Source organism: Podarcis bocagei (genome assembly GCF_964188305.1).
Source record: "Podarcis bocagei genome assembly, chromosome: 13".
In the NCBI taxonomy this organism is placed as follows: Eukaryota; Metazoa; Chordata; class Lepidosauria; order Squamata; family Lacertidae; genus Podarcis; species Podarcis bocagei.
Genome location: NC_138138.1, coordinates 36,031,617 through 36,051,496, shown reverse-complemented (window position 1 = coordinate 36,051,496; position 19,880 = coordinate 36,031,617). Strand labels below are relative to the sequence as shown.

General features: G+C 45.7%; 1 protein-coding gene across 2 annotated transcripts; it reads right to left on the bottom strand.

The window, feature by feature from the left end:
• Positions 1 to 4,642: 4,642 nt before the first annotated feature.
• IL27 (interleukin 27) lies at positions 4,643 to 13,112 on the bottom strand. Of its 2 annotated transcripts, none has more exons than XM_081167183.1 (5): positions 11,969 to 13,112; positions 8,265 to 8,455; positions 7,627 to 7,725; positions 5,150 to 5,302; positions 4,643 to 5,041 (listed from the first exon to the last, which is right to left on the bottom strand). In XM_081167183.1, exons 1-5 carry the CDS (start codon positions 11,979 to 11,981, stop codon positions 4,811 to 4,813), a joined length of 687 nt encoding a protein of 228 aa, XP_081023309.1. In that variant the 5' UTR covers positions 11,982 to 13,112; the 3' UTR covers positions 4,643 to 4,810. The 2 variants fall into 2 exon arrangements, with proteins under 2 accessions (XP_081023309.1, XP_081023308.1); XM_081167182.1 differs by having other exon boundaries at positions 5,138 to 5,302; positions 11,969 to 13,098.
• Between the last annotated feature and the right edge of the window lie 6,768 nt (positions 13,113 to 19,880).

Here is a 19,880-nt window from a genome sequence, read left to right as displayed (position 1 = left end):
AGACACAGGAAAGATATGGATTGTGGCTAACATTGTGCATAGACTGCTTCCCAAAATAGCAGTGGGAGTGTAGTGGATGCAGAGGGAACAGCAATGTACACAGCCCATGTTTGTTTTGGCCACCCCACCCCTGACGCTCATTAAGCACCAAACAAAAGAAGCTGAAAAACTAAACTGGAGAAACAAGTCATGGTTTGTTTGACTGTTGGACAATTAATGGTTTGTGGTTTGTCAGAACAAACCATGGCTTGCCATTATGCGCAAACCAGTCAGTCTCTGGTTCAGACTGATATATGTCCTTTGCACACAGATCCCATCAATCAAAAAAACAAACACAAGAGAGGTTCTTTCAGAGCTACTCCAAGGTTTATTGTTTGTTATTACTCTGCTTGTTAAGCTTGTACTCTCACCATCAGAACCAATGATCATGGAGCCTACAGAGACAAATTTCAGGTGAGAAACACTGTTTGAGCCAGAGTATACCTGATTTTATTTATTTATCTATCACATTTATATCCCACCATTTTTCTCCAAATACATGGTTCTCCCCTTCCTCATTTAATCCCCCAAACAACCCTGTGAGGTTGGTTAGGCTGGGGGGCAATGACTGGCCTAAAGTCAGCTAGTGGGCTTCATGACAGAGTGGGGGGATTCAAACCTTGGTTGTCCACATGCTAGTCTGACATTTTAACCACTACAGCACACTAGGAAAGATATAAATTTTAAAAATGTCCAGTAGCATCTTAGAGACCAACTAAGTTTGTTACTGGACAATTTTTTAATTTATTTCGACTGTGTCAGACCAACACGGCTACCTACCTGAATAGGGAAGATATGTGAGTGGATTTCCTGACACAGTCTTCCATAAAGCTGTGGTGAGTGTCACTGAATTGGCTTGAAGTAGCAGTGTTGGGGGTAAACCGGTTTGGGGAGGGGGGAGCCAATAATCTGGAATTTACACAGTCAAAATTGCTCCCTATCCAAGCTTCTTGCAGTCTTGCCTTGAGCAGTGATGAGTAGAAATATTGTGCCTGTCCCCCCGCCTCCAGAAAGGCGATTAGCAGCCTTGGGAGGGGGCCATTTACAGCCCAAGAATACCGTATTTTTCTGCGTATAAGACGACCCCTATTTTGGGGGACTCCAAATTAAGAAAACACCTCTCAGCACTACCCGTATATAAGACGAGCCCCAATTTTAAACCTTTTTTTAAAAATAATAATCTAGACTTATACATGGAAAAATACGGTACTTCCCATGAAGCTGAATGTGGAAAGTGACAAATAGCATGTGGGATAGCACGAAACATTTATGTTCATGTAACCAGGGAAAAAAAAGTTTCACAATAAGGAAGCGGGTGGGTGGGGAGTGTTTTTTTCTGGTTTCCTTCTCAAAGTTACCACTCATTAATTTAGAAAGTGGCCTTCAAGAGCTCTATGGTGTTAGCACTGGTAATCTGCATTATCTAGATTTCTGTGGATTTGTTGTTGGAATATCTATCTACAGAAGCGGCGGCCAATTCCAGGAGCAGAGTTTTTGATCCAAAGCCTTCTCACAGGATAGGCAAATACCTTGAGGTACTTAGTTTGCTTTGCATGAGCATGGTTATTGAATCAATAAATGCCCATTTGCTTTGGCTGTTGATCAGGTGGTTTCACTCTCTCTGTTGACATTTTTTAGGCAGAGGATGAAAGGGATTATGTGGCCCACACCTTTTTAAAAGAGAGGGGTTTTTTACTGGGGAAATGGTGCAGAGAAGTGGATTAAACATTCCCAATTCCCCCCACCCCTTGAGGTTTTAATTTGCAATTGTAACAGAAAAAGAATACTAATAATATACAATTGGAAAAAGCAATCCATTGCCACACGACCTTGACACAATATTTCCTCAATCCAGTTTTAAGCGTATACATTTATATAAAGAGTCCAAATTTCCAAATAGGTGCCTGGATTAAATTGATGATTACAAACCATATGCTCGAACGTGGAAAGAGCAGTGAGATCTTCTAACCACTGGGTGATAGACGGTGGAATTTGTCTTTCCAGCTCTGCACTATAAGCCTCTTAGAACTCATCACAGAACCCACTTCTGTTGCCCATCTGTTAAGTCGAACACCGCCTGCTTCTGTCTCACTGCTCTGACCCAATCTTCCCCTCTCCTGCAGGCTGCAGCTGCTTTTAAGCTTTAAAAACAATGTTTGGAAATTTGGTTGTGCGTTTCCAAAATTGCACAAGGTTCAGGCCTTCTCTGAGGGAGCAACAATCAAATTATTACAGCCCATTTTGTCAGCAAGTCTGCTACATCAAATGCACAAAGTGGATTGTAGAGCTGCGTTCTCTTGTGGGGGAGGGGAACTGCACCATTTTTGGCTCTTTGCCTGTCAGCAGATGTGGAAGATACAGGGACCCTGTACCTCCAGCTACGTAGCTGGCATCTCTCTTACCAGATCACTCTCCATCACAGTAATAGGTTTTAAAAAAGAAATCTGAGTGAAATGTGTCCTTCAGTTATGACATGCATGTAATACACACACACACACACACACACACACACACACACACACACAGAGAGAGAGAGTATGTAACACTTAATTCCACAGCCCATAAACTGCAAAATTACCTCCCTGCCAAGTTGCATCAGGCACCTTCATCAAGTGGTATAAAAACGATAGAAAATAATTATCAACAATATGCAGAGAAGATGAGCAAAATTTAAAACAAATATTTAATTACATAATCAGGATAGACTTGTTAAAATGAAGAAAGTTTTGGGAAACCTCTAAAATACTATAGTGAGGGTGCTGTTATAGAAAATATATATAGGGGGGTTGGTTTTTGCTGCCCAGCTCCCCAAGGGACTGAGTCCCGTAAGTCCATGATCAGTTAGATGAATGGATGGAGGCAAGATCCATAGAAAGCAAGGCAGATCTTTATTTTTCGGTTGCAACAGAGTTCCCTCTCCTCCCTACAAGGAGGTAGGAGATACCCAGAATAATGGTGCACAAGCCCCTATAAAGACTTTTGAAATTGCCCACCCTGTAACCCAAGACCCCCCCCAAAAAAAATCATACATACATCACATAGGAGGCGGACTCCAGCAGAATTCTGAGAGTGTTGCTTCTCTCCTGTCTGCCAGGATACCTGATAATGCCTTACTTGACTGCATTTTCTGGGTAGCCTGGTCATTCCTTTGAGATGGTAAATACCATATTTTTCCGTGTATAACACACCCACATGTATATGACACCCTCTATTTTGGGGGGCTCAAAATTAAGAAAATAGGGGGAGATTGCCCAGAGTATGGTACTTTACTTCTTGAATCTCTTACACATATTGATGGTTTACTCAGCTTAACAGATACTTGCCAGACTGTATTTACAGGACTGTATTCAAAGACATTTGGAAAGCTTTTCCCATTTCCTTCCTCCTTGCAGAGAAATATTTGAGGTCAATTTGGAGAGAGTCAAAATGGCTTCAGGATTGCTCTCCTGTACTATTTCAGACACGTGGTTTATATACTTACGTCTGTGTTTGCTTTGTACATTTATGAACATTTGTTCTATATTTGAGACCTTAGAATTCTTATAACAGTGCCTAATGTTAATCATAAGGCAGAGCATTTGGTCCATCTAGATGTCTATGTTCATAGAATCTACTGTATGATCTACTGGAAGGGACCAGGAGGATCATCTAGTCCAGGGGTTGTCAACCTGGTCCCTACCACCCTACCAGCCACTAGTGGGCGTTTCAGGATTCTAGGTGAATGGTAGGGAGTTCTACGGCATAAGCTGAATCCTCCTTCCATCGAGCACTGGTGGGCAGTAAGGAAATTTTACCATCAAGAAAGATGTATTATTGGGCAGTAGGTATAAAAAGGTTGACTACCCCTGATCTTCCTGCCAACCTAGCAGTTCGAAAGCATGTCAAAGGGCAAGTAGATAAATAGGTACAGCTCCGGCGGGAAGGTAAACAGCGTTTCCGTACGCTGCTCTGGTTCGCCAGAAGCGGCTCTGTCACACTGGCCAGATGACCCGGAAGCTGTCTGCGGACAAACGCCGGCTCCCTCAGCCACTAAAGCGAGATGAGCGCCGCAACCCCAGAGTCGTCCGTGACTGGACCTAATGGTCAGGGGTCCCTTTACCTTTTACCCCTGATCTAGTCCTACCTCCTATGCAGCTGGGGATCGAACCTGCAACCTTGGCATCATCAGCACCATGCTCTAACCAACTGAGTTATATTGTTTGTCAGTGCCTCTTCGGACTTTCAGACAAGAATCTTTCCCTGCCACCCGCTCCTGTTCCTTGCACTGTTGGGAGCTCGCCACTTCCTCCTGCTCCTCCACTGCTGCATACGCCCCCCCCCATCCTCTGCCCCCACCCCCCGCTGCAGCCACATGCACCCGGAGCGGCTGTGGCAAGGAGGCACAGTATTCTTTGCAGAGAAGCCACCATGTGATTTAAAAGTGCGGTGCATATGCTGCCCAGATCAGCAGAAAGCCGGCTGCCTAAGGCAGGTTTAGAATTGCCTGTCAAACATTACTAGCTTTGCTTTCTCTTTCACTCTTTCTTATCTCTTTCCCAAGAAAAGCGCCTTTGCTGAACTGAAACAACAGTTTCCATTAATGGTCACAGCAGTGTTGGTTTTATTGAAAAAAATAAGTTAAAAATACAAAATATAAACAGTTAGGAAAAAATAAATACTTATAAATTAAATATTTTAAGATAACCAATTGGTAAATCCATAAATTACAGTAGGGGAGGTGTTGAGGTCTGGATGCCAGGATGCCAGCATTCTCTGACAGCGGATTGGGGATCTAGGCTGGGGGTGGTGTAGATTTGAAAGCCTTGGAAAAGGAAGTGTCTTTAGCCACCCGAGTCCTCAGCAGCGAGAATTCCCTTGTGACCCGGCACAGGAAACTGTTGAGGGAGCGCAAGATGACATATGCTTCCTGGCGATTCCTCCACCAACTCCGGTGCTGAAGAATTCGAAGGGGCTTGAGTGTTGGCTCAGGCTCGTTTTCAATCGGAAGGCCCCAAAGCAAAATCTACAGGGAGAATCAAGGAAAGGTGTTAAAACAGCACAAAAGATAAAGGATGCCTTTGCCCCACTGAGCTGTGTCCCAAAGGGCAGGAAGACCTACCTGATAACTCACATGATGGTCCAGGTCTCGGAGGGAAAGACTGATGTCTTCAAAGTTAGATAGGAATTTAGAGTCTTCTTTGGTGGCCTCGTGGTCCCTCAGCTGTTGTGCCAAACCCTCATAAAATGGCAGCATCTTGGACATGTAGGTCAGGCGCTTGGCATCCTGGGAAAATGGCAGGATTAGGAATCAAACCAGTCAAGAGCACCCAGGTGCCCTGCCTCTTCCCTCCCTGCCCTTGAGATGTGGAAAGAAACCCTGGCGAAAGCAGGCAGCTATGGAGTGTCCCAAAGCTCTGCCAAAACTGCTCATCCAAAATACTAATCATTGGCTAAGGCCCAAACTACATGTTAATCTGGGAAACTGATAATGGATAGCCTAGTTCAAAACAAATAACAAATTGCAGCCTACAGAAAGAGGAGGCTAATTAATTTGGTCAAGGAGCTAACTTAGGGTAAGGGTGTTTAGCCTTCTTCCTAACACCAGTTCCCCAATCTGCCGTATTTTTCGCTCCATAGGGCGCACTTAGTTTTTAGAGGAGGAAAATACAGAAAAAAACATTCTGAATCAAATGTTGCACTAAACTATTTAAAGGAGCAAAGCGGGCGGCTCCTGTCTGCTTTGCTGCTTTAAAGAGAGCCTCAGAGGAGGGTAAGAAGGGGAACCATGGCTTATCTAAGTCCAGTTAATAATGCTGAGCCTGAGCTATGGCCATCGACATTAGCCTGGCCGTCTCAGTGGAAATCTGGGGAGGCTGGGGTGGACTTTCAGTGGTCAAAGTGTGGTTGTGTCTTCCTGCCAGGCATCTATTTCCTGCCCTCTTTCCCCCCTGCATCCCCGCACCCTGCTTCAAGGGAAGGAAGCGGAGCCATGGATCCTCTGCTCGCAACTGCAGTGGATTCCCTCCACTTTGAAGCAGGAAAGTGGGAGAGGAGCTGCTTACATGAGTGTAAGCTGCTCCCCTCCCACATTGCTGCTTCAAAGGGAGCCCAGGAGGAGGGAATCTGTTGCAGCCGCAAGCAGTGGAGGATCCATGGTCCCTTTCCTTCCCTCCTCCATGATTGCTTTGAAGCAGGAAAGTAGGAGAGGAGCTGCTTACACAAGTGTAAGCTGCTCCCCTCCCACTTTCCTGCTTCAAAGCAATCACGGAGGAGGAATCCGCTGCAGCCGTGAGCAGCGGAGGATCCATGGTCCCCTTCCTTCCCTCCTCCGTAGTTGCTCTGAAGGAGGAAAGTGGGAGAGGAGCTGCTTACACGAGTGTAAGCTGCTCCCCTCCCACTTTCCTGCTTCAAAGGGAGCCCAGGAGGAGGGAATCCACTGCATTTGCCAGCAGAGGATCCATGGTCCCCTTCCTTCCCTCCTCCGTAGTTGCTTTGAAGCAGGAAAGTGGGAGAGGAGCTGCTTACACGAGTGTATGTTGCTCCCCTCCCACATTGCTGCTTCAAAGGGAGCCCGGGAGGAGGGAATCCGCTGCAGCTTCCCCCACCTCCCGCAGAAGCCGCGCGCTCTTTAAAGGGGCTGCGCGGCTTCTCCTGGCTTTTCTGGGAGGTGGGGGGATTCCCCCACCTCGTAGAAAAGCCTGCAGGAGCCACACAGCCTTTAAAGAGGGCGCCGCTCTTGGGGGCTTTTCCCCCAGGAGGGAGAAGGGACTGATGCGGCCAGTCAGCCCCTTCTCCCTCCTGGAGAAAAGCCCGCAAGAGCGCACAAAGCTTGTGTGCGGCTCTTGAGGGCTTTTCCCGCCTGCCTCCCCCCTGCATTCGCTCCATAGGACGCACACACATTTTCCCTTGCTTTTTAGGAGGGAAAAAGTGCGTCCTATGGTGCGAAAAATACAGTATATTGCCCCCACTCAAGTTGATCAACAACAACAACATTATTTATACCCTGCCCATCTGACTGAGTTGTCCAGCCACTCTGGGCAGCATCCATCATAATATAAAAACACAACTAAACATCAAGCAATAAAAACTTCTTGATATAGCACTGCCTTCAGATGTCTTCAGAAAGCCATATAGTTGTTTATTTGTTTGCCCTCTGATGGGAAGGTGTTCCACAGGGTGGGTGCCACTACCGAGAAGGCCCTCTGCCTGGTTCCCTGTAACCTTACTTTCCAAGATTCTGTGGGGGAAGCCACGACCGCGAATCTGCCTCCAGGTGACCTCACCTTCAGAGGCAAGGTCAGTGGCTCCTGGAGGGAGAGGGCCTTTTCAATGGTGACACCTCAGTGACGGAATTCCCTCTCCTTATCAGCTCACCCAAAGCCAACATTTCATATCTTTTAGGCACCAGGTAGCAAAACATTTTGTTTGCTTTATCAGGCTTTTGGTGGCATTGAGTAGTTCACAGGAGCTTTTACCTCCTCTTGTAGAGACTGACAATGTTGTTAAACACAATTTATGTTGTTACTTGCTTTCTATCATCATTTTAAGCCATACTCTGAGGGCATGAAAAGCGGGATAGGAATTTTTCAAATAAATAATTATTCTTACTGGAAGAGAAAGCCACGTGTAGAGATCAAGGCTGACTGAGGGAAGCTGCCCTGAGCTTCGTACAGAAGTGGGCTGCACTCCAGACAGACGTTCAGAGAGCTGGAAAGAAAGAAAGAAAACACCAAGACTCTAGGTGGGGTTGTCAACTTTTCAACCAGCTGATGCAAATGTGCCTTAAGAAATATACCTTACTTGAGATGGAGGAAGGGACAGAAGCAAGTTATTCAGATTTATTTATTATGTTAGTTCCACTTTTCCTCCAAATTTGCTGAGAGGTGTAAAAAATTATTCCATTATAATGTTAGCAGGAACTACCAAAATAAATTTAACTATTGCTCATAAAGTTTCTAATTTTATACTGTGCCTTCATAGATCACAGATTGATTACTGTTTGATCCCATCAGCAATAACTAAGGACACAGAATTTTCCAAGTTTTCAGTTTTCCACTACTATTCATGTGTCAGAACCTTCCGATATCCCCATCAACCATTGCATGATTAACTGGATAAACAGTGAAAGGGAAAAGAACTAATGAACTAAGAAGCTGTTAGCTTTCCCTTCCAGAAACCAGCCAGTTCCTATCTCAAGGCCCGTCACACTGTGTGTGCAGAGGAGTTAGAAAGATGAGTAGACTTACAAAGCGACGTGAAATATTCTGTATTTTGCAGAGAAGTTGCCGGGAGTGTCTTAAGCTAATGCCAAATTCTTTCTGCAGAGTCAGCCGCCACTGTGGGATGAGACTGGAGCCATTCTCTTCCTGAAGCCTAGCCGTGGTTGCAGCAATGAAAAGGTCAACATTGAGGACAGCTTGGAGAAGGAGTGTTGCACCTAGACAGTTGTGGGGAGAAGGGAAAGGTGGTGCCATTACATGGGAAAGGCAGCAAATTTGTTGAGCTGGATACCTGTTGATCTTGGGACAAGAATTCAGAGCTAGGGTTGTGGTGGGATAAGCCTCAGTTTGTCCATAGGGAGCAATGGGTGGTACCATCAAGGTACAACTTTGAGGCAGATATCTAGAGCCAGGAAAGTCTACAAATGCAGAATGAGCAGGAAAGTCTACAAATGCAGTGCGGCCTACCATGTTTTGAATACGCAGCAGTAGCATCGAAAGAGTCCTGCCCCACTCAACCATTCAACCCAGAGTCAAAAATTACCCAACAGCACCACTGATTAAAACAACACCATTTTGGCTCCCACGATTCTTGTCACAGGACCTTAGCAAACACACGTGCTCCCAAATTTGGTTTGCAGGCCTGTCACACAGCGTGACCTCACCATCTGGAGAGGGGAAACCCATCTGAGGGGAATTTCGCTGGCCACTTTGAGGTTTTTTCAGTAGATTTGGAGGTTATGTTTACCAGTAAGGGAAAGCATGGAATGGCGAGCCATTGATCCCTCAGACCTAAACAACCTCAGAGATTTGTTTTCAAGTCAAAATAGAACAGCGTCCCAGGCTCCTTTAGAGTACAGGTGGGGAACCTTTGGCCAACGGTCAGAGATGATGGAGTTGTAGTCCAGCAAGATCTGAGGGGCCACAGGATTCCCAAACCTGGACTACAGTGTATTGAATCCATCAACAAAGGTGTCTAGAAGTGGTCCAGGGCATGTTGGTACTTAAAGTAGAAAATCCAAATGCCTGGGGTGGCCAGTAATGCATTGCCAAAAATAAAGGGGTGAAAGGTAACACCAATTTGCTTAACATTTGCATATGGTAATTTATATGTATAGTTACAGAACTGGACTTAGGCTGGACAGTCTTCAAATATGGAATACTGTGATGGCCTGGGAATCCGATTCAGAGGCTGAACCGGAGGAATCCCAGCCTGCACAGGAGTCCCCGCCTCCAGGGCCGACTGAACTGGGGCAGGGCCTTGATTCTGAAGCGCCTGCACCTGTGCCGGATCCTCAGGAGCAGGCACCAGGTGAATCCACTCTGGCTTTTGGAGGTGGTTGAGGACTCAGTGCCTACAGGTGAGTCTCCCCCTGGGTCCAGTAACCCTTCAGCCTCTCCTGAACTGCAGAGGCTCAGGGCAGAGAGGCGGAGGGAACTGGTTTCTCCCAGGAGGAGTGTTCGCCTTAAGGCCAGGAGAGGCGGGTCTCCTGGGGGCCGGGACCGCCCCTGGCCTCAGAGAAGATAAAGGCCAGTCAGCCCGGTCCCAGGTTGCGGGAGCAACGTCGTTGAAGAGCTGTTTTGGCCAGCACCCAGTCCGGTTCCCCCAAAGTTCCTGTCCTTGCCCGGCTCCTCGCTGTGGACCCTGCTTCGCCCGTGGAGGACTGTCTGCCGACCCTCGACTCAGGTCCTGGACCTCGCCCCACAGTAACCTCCCCCCTGGACCAGCACAAATACCTTCAAACAGAGGACTGTCTGAAAGCCCTTCAAAATAGAGGACTGTGAAGTAGGACACACATGGCTATCCTACAAATAGCCCTACCCTCATCCCTCAGAGCAGTAGTTCCTAAACTTTTTTGAGGAACCCTCCTTACTTCCATAAACTCCTCCCCACTGCCCCCTACCCTATAAAAAGCCCATGGAGGACTGTCTGCCGACCCTCGACTCAGGTCCTGGACCTCGCCCCACAGTAACCTCCCCCCTGGACCAGCACAAATACCTTCAAACAGAGGACTGTCTGAAAGCCCTTCAAAATAGAGGACTGTGAAGTAGGACACACATGGCTATCCTACAAATAGCCCTACCCTCATCCCTCAGAGCAGTAGTTCCTAAACTTTTTTGAGGAACCCTCCTTACTTCCATAAACTCCTCCCCACTGCCCCCTACCCTATAAAAAGCCCATGGAGGACTGTCTGCCGACCCTCGACTCAGGTCCTGGACCTCGCCCCACAGTAACCTCCCCCCTGGACCAGCACAAATACCTTCAAACAGAGGACTGTCTGAAAGCCCTTCAAAATAGAGGACTGTGAAGTAGGACACACATAGCTATCCTACAAATAGCCCTACCATCATCCCTCAGAGCAGTAGTTCCTAAACTTTTTTGAGGAACCCTCCTTACTTCCATAAACTCCTCCCCACTGCCCCCTACCCTATAAAAAGCATAATTCAAAATAGTGCTTTGCTTGGCCCACTAAGGAAGATCATAACACAATAAAATTCAGAACGGTAACAAACAATTACACATTTATTCAAAATCCAGTTAGAACTATTTCATGTAATTAATTCAACAAAACTGATGAGCTTGATCCAGTGATACCAGCTTTTCAAAGCTTCACAGTAAGTTACACCTCCAGCAAGGTAACGGTAATGGTAAAGGACCCCTGGATGGTTAAATGCAGTCAAAGGCGACAATGGGGTTGTGGCGCTTATCTTGCTTTCAGGCTGAGGGAGCCAGCGTTTGTCCTAAGACAGCTTTCAGGGTCATGTGACCAGCATGACCAAACCCCTTTTGGTGCAACGGGGCACCGTGATGGGTGCCAGAGCGCATGAAAACACCATTTACCCTCCTGCCACAATGGTACTTGTTTATCTACTTGCATTGGTATGCTTTTGAACGGCTAGGTTGGCAAGAGCTGGGACAGAGCAATGGGAGCTCACCACGTTGCACAGATTCGACCCAAAAGGGTCAGTGGTTTAGGCCACAGTGCCACCTGCTCCCCTCACACCTCCAGCATCCCCCTGCTGTCCCCTTGTCTCTTAGCACCCCAGATAATACTATCCACTTTAGGAACCTCTGTTCCAGAGTAAAATATATGCCGTTTGTTTTGTTATGACTGCTTATGCCCCCTTTCCTCTCTGCCATGCAACTTGAGAATCGATATTCATGAACACCTCTCCAGCAGTTTCGCACCCAAAGGGGAGCCAAACTCAAATTTGCTTAAGACAGCCGCACACTAGCCATTTAAAGCACATTAGTGCTGCTTTAAGAGTCATGGCTTCCCCCAAGAATCTTGAGAACTGTCATTTACCCTTCACAGAGCTATAGTGTCCAGAATCCTTAACAAACTTACAGTTCCCCAAGATTCTTTGGAGAATACATGATAGTCAAAGTGGTACGAAACTGCTTTAAAGGCATGGTGTGGCTGTGACCCACATCCCAGTTACATAGCCATTTGCCTTCAGGCTCCATGGCAAAAGGTCTCAAAGTGGAGGCTTCTCCGTTAGTAGTACTATAAAACCTGCCACCTGAGCTGCTTTGCCTCACCCTAGCTAATGCTAGAGCCGGCCCTGGAAAGCCTCTTCTGGCCATTGACACAGCCAGCCTTCGTGTCTCATCCCTTGCCTGCAGTACACAGTGCCCCAATAAACCTCGTCCTGGACTATCTTCAGGACCGAAGCAAGGAAAAGCTAGAAATATAAAGAAATATCACAAATAATTTCTCATTTCTTACCACACAGACGCATCTTGAGAATCTCTGATTAGTGGGGTATCTGCCTGTCTGTCCAAGAAGGCAATGTTTGATCCTACAGCCCATCTTGGGGGCCTTTTTATGTCCACCGGCTTTCATTTTCATTTGGACCTGTAATGTCCAAGATTACAAAGGGTGCACTTTTCAAAGAGGCGAAACAATCTGATTTCTGGAACTGCGTCTTTCACCTCTACTGTAGTTTCTCTCTGCTGTAGTTTCGGGGGGAGGGAGTAGCAAGGGAATGGAGCGGCCAGGGTGCTTGCTCAGCTTCCTCTTTTCTTGGGGGGGGGGGGAGAAACCGCTTGAAAAGAGGATTTCTTCAGCTGACCATGTGACACAGGATGCCCTCTCATCTTGGGGAACCCTCTCATTCAGCCTGGGGCTTTTCCAATGCTACCAACATACTCAATTTCTGGTCTCTGTTGATGTTTCTCACCCTCCTCCCAGCAAAATCCAAGCAGAGAACACTATTGAAAATCGCCTCATCATAAAATACACCGCAGTATCTGGAATAAGGGAATAGAAAGTCATCCCCAAATGCTAGCTCTGCATGTTACATTGAATACGCTGCCCCTCATTGGCAAACCTTTGCCCATCTCTGTTTGACAAAGGTCTGCCTTAGTATTGCACATTTCACTGTTGTCAGGGAGTTTACTATACAGGTGACTCTCCGCTTATGTGGGGGTTATGGTTCCAGGGATAGCACCTGGACAGCTGACAACCATTTTGCGTGAGACAATAAGGCGACAACATTCCCCCTGTCATTGGCCTCCTGCTCCTATTCAGTAACCAAGCAGCCACTCCTTCTCCTTGGTCTTCCAGGAACAAGAGTGAGGCAGGGCACAGGAGTGGCTTCAAGATGGCTGCTTGACAGCGAGGTCAGCCATTGGTACATGTACACAATGCTGTCTACTCTGACTAATAAGAGTTCTGCTTGATCAGACCAAAGGCCTAACTTCTTTTCCCACAGTGGCTAATCAGATCACTAGCAGGACGTGTGTGAAATAGCCCTCTGTCAATTGCTTTTCGGAGGCATGGTATTGATAATGGAGGTAATTACTATTATTGTTGCTATTTTGATTTATTACCCACCCATCACTAGGGCTGGGTGATATATAGATATATTGACCAAAACCAGTTTGAAGTCTGTATCATGATATTGGTTTCATAATTTTTTACCTGGCAATATATAGCAAATCATAATGTGTGCTAAAGCTGGGCCACATATCATTCAAAACCAGTTTGAAGTCCATGTCGTGATATCGGTTTCATAATTTTTTTGACCTGGCAATACATTACGAATCATGGTGTGCCCGTGTGCTATGCAAAAATCCCAATGCGGGAAAAACTGTAAAGCCAACCAATGCCTCTACATAGCTCCATCCTTATTTCAGAAATCATTATATAACAGTATATTGCAATGTTTAGCTGGTGATATATCACAATGTTAAAAACCAGATATCGCCCAGCCCTGTCACCCTAAGGTTCCAGAGCAGGTTGCAACCAATTGAAATGCGATACTGTGGTACCTCGGGTTAAGAACTTAATTTGTTCTGGAGGTCCATCCTTAACCTGAAACTGTTCTTAACCTGAGGTACCACTTTAGCTAATGGGGCCTCCCACTGCCGCCGCATGATTTCTGTTCTCATCCTGAAGCAAAGTTCTTAACCCGAGGTACTATTTCTGGGTTAGCAGAGTCTGTAACCTGAAGCGTCTGTAACATGAAGCGTCTGTAACCCGAGGTAAAGGTAAAAGTAAAGGGTCCCCTGACCATTAGGTCCAGTCATGGCCGACTCTGGGGTTGCGTGCTCATCTCGCTTTATTGGCTGAGGGAGCCGGCGTACAGCTTCCGGGTCATGTGGCCAGCATGACTAAGCCGCTTCTGGCGAACCAGAGCAGTGCACGGAAATGCCATTTACCTTCCCACCAGAGTGGTACCTATTTATCTACTTGCACTTTGATGTGCTTTCGAACTGCTAGGTTGGCAAGAGCAGCATCCCGTCGTGGGGATTTGAACCGCCAACCTTCTGATCGGCAAGTCCTAGGCTCTTTGGTTTAACCCACAGCGCCACCCGCGTCCCTCACCCGAGGTACCACTGCATTAAAATCAGTTAAAGACAAATTACAATCACAATGATAGCGGTGTGCAAGGCCGGCCTGCCACAAGGCACAGTGAGAAGGCTGCTTTGGGTGGCACAATCCCATGCGGTGGTACCATGCAACCCGGGTAAGAGAGGCTCAGGCGGGGTGGGTGGGCTTCAGCAGTGAAACAGGGCAGGCTGCCCCTGAGGGTGGGTGCTAAAAGTATTCATATCAAGGGTCTAATAGCAAAAGACTAGTGGTAATGGATAGCCTTGTCCTTCATGAATTTGTCTAATCCGTTTATTAAGTTATCCTCTACATGGGGCTACCTTTGAAGGTGACCCAGAAACTACTACTAATCCAGAATGCGGCAGCCAGACGGGTGAGTGGGAGCTGCCGCCGAGACCACATAACACCGGTCTTGAAAGACCTACATTGGCTCCCAGTACGTTTCCGAGCACAGTTCAAAGTGTTGGCGCTGACCTTTAAAGCCCTAAATGGCCTCGGCCCAGTATACCTGAAGGAGCGTCTCCACCCCCATTGTTCAGCCCAGACACTGAAGTCCAGCGCCCCTTTGCTGGAGAAGTCCCAAAGTTCTGCAAATGCATTTACATAAAAGAGTGTTGCAAATGTTGCAAATGCAGAAATCCAAACATTTGCTCACAAACCAAGACTTGGTGTACAAACGTGGGTGTTCTGGCCACAACGGAAAGAAGTACGTTCGTCCCATGAGAAAAACAGGGCCGGGAAGTTGACTTATAGGAACTCTGAAGAATCAAAGCACGTCTTCCCTTGTATGCAAATTCTATTCTCATTCAGTGTCTCTCTCTCCCCATCAGCGTCTAGTTTAGGTGGTTGTGGGGAGAGTATTCAGAAGGCTAGCTACTGAGAGCATTCGGCCAACTTCTCTAGCAAAATGAAGGCAACTGTACTAGGATTACTTTTAAGGCAGCAAGTGGTTGTAGTCCTGTCCTGGCTCCATTAACTTGCTCCTGTCCAAACATCCAAATTCACCACATGGTCCATTTCTGAGCTACTCACTATGTGTGCCTTATTTAAAAATAGTAATAAATCTCTGCCATATATCTCACATATTTTGCACACATCTCAAGAGGTTCTGTCATTCAGGCTGCAACCCCAGGCACACTTTGGCCATGTACACACTCCAGTTTACTCTGCATCCAATGCACTCCCATCACTGGTATGTGAAGCCATGTACACACATTAGCCACTATCCACACATATCTTGTCGTTTGTTGAAAAATGCTGCATTTGGATGTGTTCAAACCACTCTCTGCCGACTAGTGTGAGCAGATAGCAGGTGACTTGGAAACAAATTCAACCATACGCATGTGTACAACAGCATGCATATGTGATTCAAAACACAGCAAAATCAAACGACCTTGCTGCATTTTAAGCCAGGAATGTGTACACAGCTCTGGTTGGCAGTAAGCCTAGAGATGGATGGATCAGTCTGTTCCCAGTCTATGTCTGTTCTGTCCTGACTCTGCAATAATCTGAAAATCTGATTCAATATTAATCACCAAAATCACATTTAAATATATATAAATGTGTTTTTAAATACATATGTTGTGGCAATGTGCACATTTCTAAAAAGAAAAAGTTTATCCTATAAGCATTTTTAATACATGTTGGTACTTTTTTGAAATGTGCAGTAAAACACAAATTTTAAAGGATAACTATATTTCAGTCTACATATGAGTCTGGTAAGTGTAGATCAGGCAAATTTCACATCAAATCAACAGCAACTAGAGGTGCTCGGTTGCCCCCAAGATTGGGGAGGCTCCCGGTGTGCATTGCATACATATGACATCACACACGCAGCACATGACATCACACACACATCCCCCGATGCTGTCTAGGCCGGTGCAGCCTTCTGCGACGTCATGCAAATATTGAGGGGGCCTAAGACTCCTCAGCTCCTAGAGTTGGCATGCCTGACAGCAAATGAATTCCACAAGAGGAACTTGTTTGTGAATAAGCATGCAGAGTATTGGATTTGTGTTTCTCAAAAGTATTCTGTTACATTGTAAAGACAAGTGGTGCAGCAACAAAACTTCTAGCTCATTTGCAAAGCTAAGCAAGGTCTGGTATGGTTCCAAATTGGATGGCGGACTGCATGTTGAGATTCCTACCCCCAGAGGCCAGGTTACGGTATTCATCTCTGCAAGCGGATTAAATGTCTCAAGCAATTGCAACAACAGTACCCCCAACTACACCACTTGTAGCAGCTGGCTGAGAACCAGTCTCCATGTGACAATAAATGTGTCAATTGAATTTACATTTGTATTTTACAGCTGCTACCAGGGGTAGAGTGGGATAGTTTTTAATCAGGGTGGGCAAGTTTATGCCATGGGTAGGCAAACTAAGGCCAGGGGGCCGGATCCGGCCCAATCACCTTCTAAATCTGGCCCACAGACAGTCTGGGATTCAGCGTGATTTTACATGAGTAGAATGTGTCCTTTTATTTAAAATGCATCTCTGCGTTATTTGTGGGGCATAGGAATTCGTTCTTTTCTTTTTTTCAAAATATAGTCCACCGTCCGCCCCCAAGGTCTGAGGGACAGTGGACCAGCCCCCTGCTGAAAAAGTTTGCTGACCCCTGGTTTATGCCTTTTCGTTCCCACTGCAGTCCCAACAATATTTGCCCCCTTGAAGCTGCTGTTTGCTCCAGAAGTGAGGCTTCCATTATTGCCAGTGGGAGCTTCTCCCAGTGTAAGGCAAATTGCAGCTGAGGAGTGGCAACATGAGAAGGGGCCTTTTCTGTGGTGGCTTCCAGTTTGTGGAATGCTCTCCACAGGAAGGCTTGCCTGGAGCCTTCATTACATATATTTAAGCACCAGGTGAAAACTTTTCTCTATAACCAGGCCTTTGCCTAATTAAACTATATACCAGTCTGTCCTTTTAAATGTGTTTGTGGGAGCATGGGTTTTTTTTGTATTCTGTGTTATCATTTTGCATTTTTATGTTGTAAACGGCTCTCTGATCTTCAGATGAAGAGAGGTACACAAATTCACTAAAAAATAATAATAATATTTTTTCATGGTTTTAGCCTATTGGCCTGGAGATGGCTGCTGTTAACAAACAACCCTTTTTTACATGATAAGCGCAGAGGAGGTTGATTTGCTGTAATCATCTCTTGTAGGTGTATAATGATTATTTTTATAACTTGTGGCTAGAGTTTTTGGTTTTGAAGCAGCAAAAAACCAGTTCCTGTTCTCTGCTGAGTCACAGTGTAAGAGTCACTGATAAATACCTAGCTAGTCACGTTTTCTTGAAAACAGGCACAGTTTCTTTATGACTATTTGTGTTACATTTGGAGCCCCACTCTTCCTCAAAAGAGAAACACGCATGCCCCACATTCCCTTCTATCCTGGGAGATGGATTGGGATGAGAGGCTGGCATGATGTAATCTCATGAGCTTTGTGAATGAGCAGACATTTGAACCCGGGTCTCCTTGGGCTGTGCCCATGACTCTAACCACTAGACTGGAACCAACTAAATCAACTTAACCAGCTAACTTTAGTTCCCACTGAAAGCAATGGGACTAAAACTAAGTCATGACTAACCTACTCCATTGATTTCAGTGGGACCTAAGTTCAGTTAAGTTCCATTATCCATCCACCTGGCATGCACTCTTTACAAAGACCTGAGGAACGAGATTATCACCCTTCTCTTATTGTCCATTCCGGGTCGCCCAACCACTGCCACAGTGTTTTTTCTCCTGGCAGATCAAGAGGAGCAGATGACTGTAAAGGTTGCAAGGTTTCTAGCTGGGGCAATCAGAATAAGGTCCACTATTTGATTGCTGATTCATGACCCTAAACTGTGTTTTATATAATTGACTTTTTATTTTGTTCTGTGTACATCCCAATGTTCTTTTGTTGCTATGGCCGATGGCTGACGCAAATAGAGTTTCATTCATTCAACTGGATCCAGCCCAGTGAATTTTAGAGTGGATAGTGACCCTTGAGATCATCCATAGTTCAAACAGCTGCTCCGTGTAGGATCCCCAATGCAGGATGGGACTATGGCATTGCTGACCAAAGGCCACCCAGCCCAGTGATAAGCATCATCTGCACCTTAGTTTTCAATGGCTTATCTGAACAGAAAGGTTTTTGGCCTGCTGGCAGAAGGATAGCAAAGAGAGAACGAATTTTTAAAAATGTTTAAAATAACTTTTTCTTTAAAAAAAAACACCCCAAAGCCTTTATTTTAGGTGCCAAATTCCCAATGGAGCAGAAAAGACTATGTATGCGACCACAGCTGCACAGATATTATTGGACCAGAGATGGAAAGAGGACAGTCCTGACCAGAGAAGAATGGCAGATCAAGTTGATGGATTATGCCGAAATGGCAAAAATGGCCCGAAGAATCAGAAATCAGGAAGACCAAAACTTCAATAGGGAATGGGGGAAATTTATAATTTACCTTAAAAACCATTGTAAACAGTTTAATTTGTTGGTAGGATTTGAATAACAGTTGTCGTTTAATGGTGAATTTTGGATATAATGGAAATGTAAAAGATTTGGATTATTATGCAAGATGCAGGAGGAAATGATTAATAATAGGACCTACAAAGGGAAGGAGGGAAGTCCTGGAGATTCTATGGAATCTTGTTTTTCTGTTGTATGTTTGTGATGGTAAAATCTTAATTTGAAAAACCAAATAATTTTTATTTATTTTTTTAAAAGGATACCGTAACAAAGAGGGAGCCAATCTAACCTTTATTGTGAGGGAGTTGCACAATACTGAAGCAGAAAAGGCTCTCTTGTGTCACCACTAAGTTTGCTTCTGAGGTTTACGTTTATGAGGATTATGGCATAAACTTTTGTAGACTCATGACCACTTCTTCAGCTTTCCTAAGGTGTGTGTGTGTCTCTGTGTGTATCCATATAAATTGTATGCTACACAATGAATGAATGGCAATGAGATGAATGGCAATGAATTAATGGCAATGAGATGCAAAAGAACAAGAACAAAACCGCCAATCAGTCAGTGATAATTAAATATATGTTAAATAAGCATACCTTTAACATTTTAGGGACGCGGGTGGCGCTGTGGTCTAAACCACTGAGCCTAGGGCTTGCTGGTCAAAGGCTGGCGGTTCAAATCCCCGCGATGGGGTGAGCTCCCATTGCTCAGTCCCAGCTCCTGCCAACCTAGCAGTTCGAAAACACGCCCAAAAGTGCAAGTAGATTAATAGGTACCGCTCCGGTGGGAAGGTAAACAGCATTTCCGTGCATTGCTCTGGTGTCGGTGTTCTGTTGTGCCAGAAGTGGCTTAGCCATGCTGGCCACATGACCTGGAAAAACTGCAGGGTGGACAAACACCGGCTCCCTCGGTCAGTAAAGTGAGATGAGCGCCACAACCCCAGAGTCGTTCACAACTGGACTTAACTGTCAGGGGTCCCTTAACGTTTTACAGTAGCAGATTGGAGGCAATTGCTCAAACAATTGTACAGTGGTATCTCGGGTTACAGACGCTTCAGGTTACAGACTCCGCTAACCCAGAAATAGTACCTCGGGTTAAGAACTTTGCTTCAGGATGAGAACGGAAATCGCACGGCAGCGGCAGGAGGCCCCATTAGCTAAAGTGGTACCTCAGGTTAAGAACAGTTTCAGGTTAAGGATGGACCTCCAGAACAAATTAAGTTCTTAACCCGAGGTACCACAGTATCGCATTTCAATTGGTTGCAACCTGCTCTGGAACCTTAGGGTGACAGGGCTGGGCGATATCTGGTTTTTAACATTGTGATATATCACCAGCTAAACATTGCAATATACTGATA